The 9,035-nt window shown below is 45.7% G+C and overlaps 1 protein-coding gene across 1 annotated transcript in view; it reads left to right on the forward strand.

The window, feature by feature from the left end:
• The first annotated feature begins 7,362 nt into the window (after positions 1–7,362).
• The window catches only part of Dnajc11 (DnaJ (Hsp40) homolog, subfamily C, member 11), a 52,095-nt gene continuing 50,422 nt past the window's right edge, over positions 7,363–9,035 (forward strand). The window contains exons 1-2 of the mRNA XM_013504143.1: positions 7,363–7,502; positions 8,859–9,018. Coding sequence (XP_013359597.1) covers positions 7,363–7,502; positions 8,859–9,018 — 300 coding nt within the window. The remainder of the gene's footprint in view (positions 7,503–8,858; positions 9,019–9,035) is intronic.

The raw sequence follows: 9,035 nt of genomic DNA on the forward strand, positions 1-9,035 counted from the left end.
TAGTGGAAATCTGTAAACGGAATCTGAGTGGTACAAAATAGCTAAGTCACATAATATTGTGTTATATTCTTTGTGTGTGTGTGTGTGTGTGTGTGTGTGTGTGTGTGTGTTATATTCTAAATTGGGCTTTTTAGCCCAGTTCTGGAATTTCAGCACACAAAAGAATTTATTTTTATTATTCCTGATGAAACACATGCAAGAGCTGATCTTGCACCTCTCAGAAATTCCAGAAAAATAATAGAGGAGCAAACAGGAATAAATGCATATGGACAAAATGAATGGGAAAAGAGATGACATCAGACCAAAGATGTCAACAAAATTTTGCAAGACATAAACAGAGGGGCCAGGCCACCTGGAGAGGGAGCTGGTTTGTACTGCAGGGCCCAGGAGGGGTTTGTGAATAAGAGACTGGTAGATGTGTTCATATTCTACACAAAGAACAGTAGCCTGGAGTAGTGGCACACACCTGTAATCTCAGCACTTGGAAAGCTGAGGCGAAAGGACTGCCGTAAATCTGAGGCCAGCCAGTGAGTTCAGGACCTGCCTGAACTACCTAGTAAGATGCTGGCTCCAAAAACAAAACAAAGACTAATTCAGAATCCCAGGGCCAGGGATGTAGCTCAGCGGCACAGCACCTGCCTTGCAAGTGTGAAGTCATAAGTTCAATTCCCGGTACCAGGGGGAGAAAAAAAAAAGAATCCCAGCTCTCCTTTCCCAGTCTGCTCAGCCAAGCAACTACATCACCAACCCTACAAGAGCTTCGCTAACTGGTGAGGCTTTGGAGTCTAGATATCAGAGCATCACCAGATACCAGGCACTGTAGCAAAAATGGGAATTTTGTGAACACCGGGGTACTGAAGTGCTATTCTACCATAGCACCTTCCACACAGGGCTTTCCCTAAGTAAGAGAAAGGAGGGCTCCTCCCGGGAAAGAAATACACACAGGAGGAAAAATTACAGGTCTGACATATGCTGGGCCCCAAGGGCCGCCCCCCCAAGATGCTTATAAGAAGGGTATTTCCTGACATGCACACGGAGCTCACGTGAATATAGAGCCAAGGATCACCACAGCTTTGGGGGAATTCGCTACGTACAGAAAAAGGCCAAAATAAGTGGAGGAGAACACACTAGAATCTTTTTAGAAACAGAAACATGAAGGAGTAGAATAAAACTTAAATATGTCCTCTGAGATATGATAAAACATATTGCATGCAAGAAATTCTTCTAAAGAAAGAATAATCAGAATGAGAAGGAGTTCTGGGAAATTTTAAAATACAATTATAGACATTTTTGGAAATCAATGAAAGGACTGAGAGATATAACATGGTGGCTCAAGCCTGTAATTCCAGCACTCGAGAAGCTGAGGTAGGAGGATTGCCATGAGTTCAGGGCCAGCTTGAGCTATATAGTGAGTTCAAGGCCAGCCTGAACAATAAACCAAGACTTTGCCTCAAAAAAAATTGGTATGCAAGGCGTGGTGGCACATGCCTGTAATCCTAGCACTCAGGCGGCTGAGGCAAGAGGATCGTTGAGAGCTTGAGACCAGCCTAGGTTACAAAGTGAGCCTGAGGCCAGCCTGAACTGCATAGTGAGTCCCTGTCTCAAAAAGACAAAGAAAAAGAAATTGGTATGTCTAACAAAAGACTAAAAAGACACAAGAAGGGAAATAAAAGAAAATAATGTAAGTAGCCCAGAAGTTTCAAAGTGACAATAAGCAGACTGTGAGAAACAATTAAATACATTTTTCTAGAAGTAGTGAACATAAGTTTTCTAGCTAAAAAAGTCTATTGAATCCAAGCAAGGTGGTACATGCCTATAACTCCAGCACTAAGAGGCTGAGGCAGGACAATCATAAGATCAAATCCAGCCTGGACAACTTAGCAAGACCCTGTCTCAAAATAAAAAATTAAAAAAGGGCTAGGGATGTAGCTTAGTGTATACTGGATTTAAGCCCTAGTACCACACATACACATACACACACACACAAAAAAAAAAGAAACACAATAAATCTTAAGACATCCATACAAAGCATACACATGACATTTTTTAACACCAGAAATAACAATTTTTCCAAATATTAAATAAGCAAGACACATACCAAACATCAGGAATTAGAACAGAATCAGCTTTATTGTTAACAATACTAGCAAACTGAAAAAAAAAAATACTAGCAAACTGAAGTTGGTGCAACAATGCCTTCAAAATTCTAAGCAAACATTTTACAATGTAGACTTTTATACCCAGCCAAACTATCTACCTGTCAACCTCTCTAACATATATAAAGGGGGTCCAAGCTCTCAAAAAAATGTGGGAAGATTTACTCTATTAAAACAATAGAATAAAAAAAGAAAACAAGGCATCCAGAAAATGAGGAGAGAATACCTGGATCATCTCATGATGTTGGCATTAAGAAGATGCATGATTAGTATAGGATTCCTTATATAAAACCCTGGAAGGTGCAAACTAATTTATCATGATAGTGGCTCAGTGGTTAGGGAACTTGCAGGTAATGGAAATGCTCGATGTTTTAATTATAGTAATAGATCTAGGGGTAGATACATGTGCCTAAATCCATAAAACTGTTCATTTTAAAGATATACATTCCATTTTACTGTAAATATACTGCAATAAAGCAGTAAAAATATTTGTAGAAAAATAAGAGAATTACTGAGGGGAAGTTTGCTCAGAAGGAACTGTCCACAAAGAAGCTATAGAGATTTTTTTTTTTTGGTTTTTCTCTGGTACCGGGAACCAAACTCATGACCTTGCGCTTGCCAGGCAGGCGCTTTGCCACTGAGCTAAATCCCCAGCCCCCAGATTTATTTTTTAAAGAAAGAAACAAGGAGGAAGGGGAGAGAGAGAAAAAGAAGGGAATGCAAAGAAGAAAATACGAGTGGAGAAGGTCTAACATGTTTAAAAATCACTTCATAACGGCCATAACAGAGACCTAAGGGAATGAAATGATATTGCCAATATGCTGGAAATCAAAGTAACAGCCAAATAAAATGTCCTACCTTTTAATATCCTTTATTAATAAAAGTGAGAGAAAGACATTTTCTTGGAAGTGAAGTCTGAGAGAGTTCCAGAAGACCAGACCCTCCCACCACCGATATCCCTCCAGCACTGGAAGCTCAGAGACCAGCACAGGGCGAAGAACAAGAGGTTCAAGGAATGAGCAATGGGTTTCCCTGGCTAGAATCAAAGCTCCACGATAGAGACAGGTAGGGAGTGCACACCTGTAATCCCAGCACTCTGGGAGACTGAGGCAAGAGGATGCAAGTTCAAGCCCCACCTGGGTAATTTAGCAACTTAGGGAAAGCCTGCCTCAAAATAAAAAAAAAAAAAAGGGCCAGGTGTATCCCTGCGAAAGCCTTGGGTTCCATCCCTAGCACTGCAAAAGGTGGGGGGAGCCATGAGGGAAAGTCAGAGGATATAAGGCTGAAAAATAAGTGCACCCCGATCATAAGGATGTTGAGTGTCAGGCAGGAGCATGGAGACAAGGGAAAAGGGAACAGAGACGGAGAAGTTACAAGAGAAAGCACAGCCGTCAGAGAGCAGAGGCCACAGTGGAGGAGGCGGTAACACGGCCTAGAGTTCATCCAGATGCCAACTCCACAAATGCCCCCGGAGCTGTGTTAAGTCACAGCTGGGTGCGGCAGCACGTGTATAATCTCAGCTACTTGGGAGGCTGAGGCAGGAGGACTGCAAATTCAAGACAAGCCTGGGCAACTTAACCAGATCTTCAAAGGAAAAAGGGCTGGGGACATAGCTGAGTGATAAAGCACCCCTGCGCTGGAACCAGACTACCAAGAAAAGATGACCTTACTATGTTGACCAGGCGGATCCCTAACTCTGGGGTTCAAGTGATTCTCCTGCCTCAGCTTCTCTACCGTTGTGCTACTGTGGCTGCCTCAATGTCCCGAATCCATTCAAAGTTCTGGTCTTTCACGGCCATTTTGACTTCAGGGAAGAGTGGGAAGTTGCGTGGTGCCAGATGCAGAGCACAAGGTGGCTGAAGACACAGCGGAACGCTTTTATCGGCCAGAAACTGTCACAGATGTCTGCAATCAAGTCAGGACATTTGGGCAGCCCCAAAAAGACACTCAGGAAAAGGGACTTCTGAAAGTGCTTCAGAAAGCAGCAAGAATCAGGGGACAAGCATGTCTGCAGCTGGGGGCGTATTTTGAGGGGAATTCATAGCAATGGATGCTTTAACATTTTTTCATCTTTTTTGAAACATTTGGGCCGGGTATGTAGCTCAGCAGCACAGCAACTGCCCAGCAAGCACAAGGTCCTGAGTTTGATTCCCAGTACCAAAAAAAGAAAGAAAGAAAGAAAGAAAGAAAGAAAGAAAGAAAGAAAGAAAAGAAACGCTCACCGTATGTTTTTAGCACATCTCGTAGTTCTCTACCACCCTCTCCTTACGCCTTCCCTACCCTCATCAGCCAGGCCCTCTCTCAAGCACAACAAACTGCCACCTAAGTCACAGCTCTTGCATTGGAAAATCACTCCTTCAGGACTGGCAAAGCTGCATCCTTCCCATCATCCAGTTCAAAATCACCTCCTCAAGTAGACCTTCCCTAACTCAACCAAGGCAGAGTAACCTCCCTCCATGTGAGATGTTCCACCATCCCAGCGCTGTGTGATTTTTTACTTAATGGAAATTATCTTGTATATTAACTTGTGCGTTATTTATTGTGTACACACACACACACACACACACACACACACACACACACACACAAGAGGGTTGATTCCACAAGTACTGAAAGCATTTTCCTTGTGAGAATTGCTGAAACTCCAAGCCATATTCTTGGACTCTGTCTTTAAACTTAAAGAGAAATGGAACAAACATTTTGGGGGAATGTATACAATGTTAAGAAGAAGGAAACATAAAAGGTCTGAGGCCCAGCAGAGGTCAGACGGCATGAACTTGAACTTTGTGCCTGCCAAAGGCAAGGTACCATGAGCACCGGATGTCCATGAAGGCACAGTAGAATGGGATCCAACTGGGTCATCCAAGGAAGCTAATGGATTGGGATGGATTAATATATAGGGACCAAGGATTTAGAGTCACAAACAGTCCCACAGGCAAGAAGAATGGATGGATGGATGGATGGATGGATGGATGGATGGATAGATGGATGGAAGGAAGGGAGGATGAGGGGGTGGGTGGGAGGGTGGATGATCAACAGACAGATGGATGATGAATGCATGGATGGATGGGTGGATGGAAGGAAGGAAGGATGGGTGGATGGATGGATGGATGGATTGATGGATGGATGGATGATGGATTCATGGATGCATGGATGGATGGGTGGATGGAAGGAAGGAAAGATAGGTGGGTGGATGAATGGATGGATTGATGGATGGATGGATGATGGATTCATGGATGCATGGATGCATGGATGGATGGGTAGATGGAAGGAAGGAAGGATGGGTGGGTGGATGGATGGATGGATTCATGGATGGATGGATGGATGAGTGGATGGAAGGAAGGAAGGATGGGTGGGTGGATGCACGCATGCATGGGTACATGAATGGGTGGGTGGATGGATCACACTGCAGGTAAAATGCAGGGTTTCAAGGCTAAAGCCCTGAGCTGGAGATTCAGGAATTAAGTGCTTTGCAGGGTGGCTCCCAGAAGCTCCCAGCGCACCCTGCTGCCAAGCCTCCGCTGCCACCCGAGGCTGCCCCAGGTGAGGCGCTCACCCAGCCTCGGTGGGTGGCTGTCTCCGCAGAGGAAAGGCTCTGCCTCTCGGCGACCCTGCTGCAATTATCATCATGGCTAACGATGTCAGCGACAAGTCACCGAATGCTGAGGGAGCAGATAAGATCAGGAAAATTTAATTCTTGAGTGCTGTGAATTCTCGCTTCTTTCCTTTCGCTAAGATGTGCCCCTATCTCTGTTAACAGGGTTATCAGCACTCACGAGGGAAAGGAGGGACAGGCTATGAATGGCAAGCAAGCTCTAAATCCCAGCCAGACGCGGCGACAAAGGAATAATAACATGATTACAGGCCAAGTTTCCTCCTGCACTAGAGAGAGGCTGTCTGGATTCAGCCCGGCCGGAGAAGGGGCAAGGGCATCTGCCCGGCGTCTTCTGGGCTCTTAAGAAAAGGGGACAGGATGGAAGGGCCTCAAGCTGAGCCTGGACATAAAACTAGAGGATGCTCAGCATGCTATTCAGCTCTCCGTTACTGTCACAAACACCCAAGTAAAGCAACTTATAAAGAGGAAAGGTTTATCTTGGCTCACAGCTTTGGAGAGCTTTGCCCATGACTTGTTGGCCCTCTTGCTTTGGGCCCATGGCTGAGGACGCCTGAGAAAGAGACCTTCAAAGACCTCCCGGCAGGCCACGCCTCTTCAAGTTTTCACCACTCCCTAGTGGCCCTGGGCCACTGAGTTTTGGGGGACATTCTTAATCTGAACTATAGCACCCTGTTAAATTTGAGTCACAGATAAACATGTAACAATGTTACATGTGCCTTCATGTAACATTAGCGTAAGTACTAAAAAGTTATTCATTCATTACACGAAATTCAAAATTACCTGGGCACGCTATATCTACTCCAGCAATTCTGTGTCCAGGGTGTGCTAGAAGTGAGGGCCCTGGAACCGGACTGAGCCATTAAATGAAGGAAACTTCCTGAGTGTCTACACAGACGGGCTGCACAGGGAGTCAAAATGTTTTGGGGGCATTCTGAGTAGGAGTGACAGGGGTGATAAATGCCCTGATATTTACACTTAAAGATTAGAGAATTTAAATGCCAAATGTGGTGGCATACACTTGTAATCCCAGTACTCAGGAGGCTGAGGCAGGAGGACTGCAATGAGTTCAAGGCCAGCCTGGGCTACATAACAAAATCCTGTCCAAAGACCAGAAAGAGAAAAAAAAAAAAAAAAAGATGAAAGAATTTAAAAGCCAGGCATGGTGGTACACACACTCTGAGGCAGGAGAATCATCCTGAGTTCAAGGTCAGCGTGAGTTACATAGTGAATTCAAGGCCAGCCTGGAAGAGACAGCAAAACCCTGGCTTAAAACAATTAAAAAAAAAAAAAAAGATAAGAGACTCCAACAACAGTTCCAGTATAGATATAAGACATAGGAATGTCTATATATAAAACATACACACAGCTATCTATAGTAACATAAATACATTACCTAAATACATTGTTTTGTTTCACCGCTAAGTTACAAATTTGTAGCTTTATCCAGCAAAAGAAAGCAAAAAGGCAAGCCCTGAGCTCAGGTGCCTGGCTTGAGCAACGTGCTGACACATTTTTAACTTATCAATGTGCACAGGCCCTGGTTTCTATCATTCTGCTCATTGCAGACCAGGGTTTCTGGGAGACCGGAGCATGTCGACCTCCGACCTAAACACATCCCTCAGCGTTGGCTTCCACTCGTCACTACCGCGTTCCCACATCGTGGGGCCCAAGGCAGACAGACGTAGATCCCTGCGTCACGACTCATGCGTGCGAGTGGTGATAAAAACCAGGTCCTTGTCAATCACAGAAACGCGTACCTGCACGTCGTGAAGCCGATGCCGCGTTCCATTTATGGGATTTCTAGAGGATGTGCTCTCCTAAGCAGGGCAGGCTTGGTGCAGAGCTCCTCTACCCCAGTGAGCATTAAAGTCCAACTAATGCCTGCAAAGCTAGCAGAAAAGGAGCGGCTCAAATTGTAGCCTCCCACCAACCGCTCTATGTGAAATTCTTCAAGACCAGCAAATGCCATAGCCCTAATCACCGCTCTGCGGAGGAAAAGGAAAGCCTATAAAAATCTCTGGACCAGCTGACCCACCATGAGACACTCGGATGCTATTGCAGGGACGCCTCACACGGCTAAAGAAATAGCTCTCAGTTCACAGCCGGCTGCAGACAGACTTGCTTGTGAACAACCCGGCACCACGCGCCAAGGTGAAGATCCTAAGAGGCCTAGGCAAGCGGGAAGGGAGGATACATGGGCCCAGATGGTGCACATCTGGCCAAAAATGAGAAAGAGAAAGAAATCAACTTATCAAATCCGCAGGCAGGTGTTAGGGGCGTCCCAGGAGGCCTGCTTCTGCAAGGCAACCAGGATGGTTCCGAACTGGTTAGTTAAGAAGCAACTAAGATTCCCAAGAAAGGAGAAAGAATCGGCGGAGGTCAGCGGGAGCCGAACAGGTGGCCGGAATCTGAGCGGCTTCAACCTCCTGTGGATAATGGCATCATTTCGAAGACATTTAAATTATTTAGGTTATTGTAACCAAGACGTCTTTAATAATGCACCAAACAGCAGGCACCAGGTAGAAATCAATTAGACTCCACTGCTAAATTATAAGAGAGGAATTTACAGCAGAATGGCTCTAGGGTAGGAACCTGAAGAACACACGCATGCCACAGACAATTATACGAGGAGCTAAACGGTATCGCCGGGTCGTTTACACGGCAGAAAAATGGCCAGGTGCTCCTAAATACGGGACAGTGCTTTGCTTTGCTTTTCTTCTCTTTCTCTTTTTCTTTTTTTGTTTTTTTGTTTTTTGTTTTTGGAGATGGTCTCGCTCTTAGTTCAGACTGGCCTCGAACTCACCACAATTCTCCTGCCTCAGCCTCCCAAATGTTGGGATTACAGGCTTGTGCAATCATGCCCATTGATTTTTTAAAAATTAAAACGTTAGATCCCATTCTCTGGGCAGACAGGCTTTTCTGGGTGGCCAAGAGTAAAGACACAAGTCTCATCTGAGTGGTTTTCTGTGCAAACAGAAGTCAGCAAGTAGGTCAGAAGCCTCTGAGAGGACGGGAGCTGGGACCCGGGCCGGGATACCTGGGCTCCGCGTGTGCCCTGAACGGGGTATCCCGTGCCTTCTTCCCAGGTTTGGGGACAACAGTGGTGTCCTAGAGGGACCGTCTCCGCAGCATCCAGAGGGTGACAGCCTCGCGGATCGGACTTGGAAGTTTCTCTTCTGCTCGGGTCCCGGCCCTGGGCCCACGTGCAGGGTCCCACCCCTGGCCGCGCGGGGGCGCAGTGCGCAGGCGCGCTGCGGCCGGGG

Source organism: Chinchilla lanigera, unplaced genomic scaffold, assembly GCF_000276665.1.
Source record: "Chinchilla lanigera isolate Chin_1 unplaced genomic scaffold, ChiLan1.0 scaffold00085, whole genome shotgun sequence".
Lineage (NCBI taxonomy): Eukaryota > Metazoa > Chordata > Mammalia > Rodentia > Chinchillidae > Chinchilla > Chinchilla lanigera.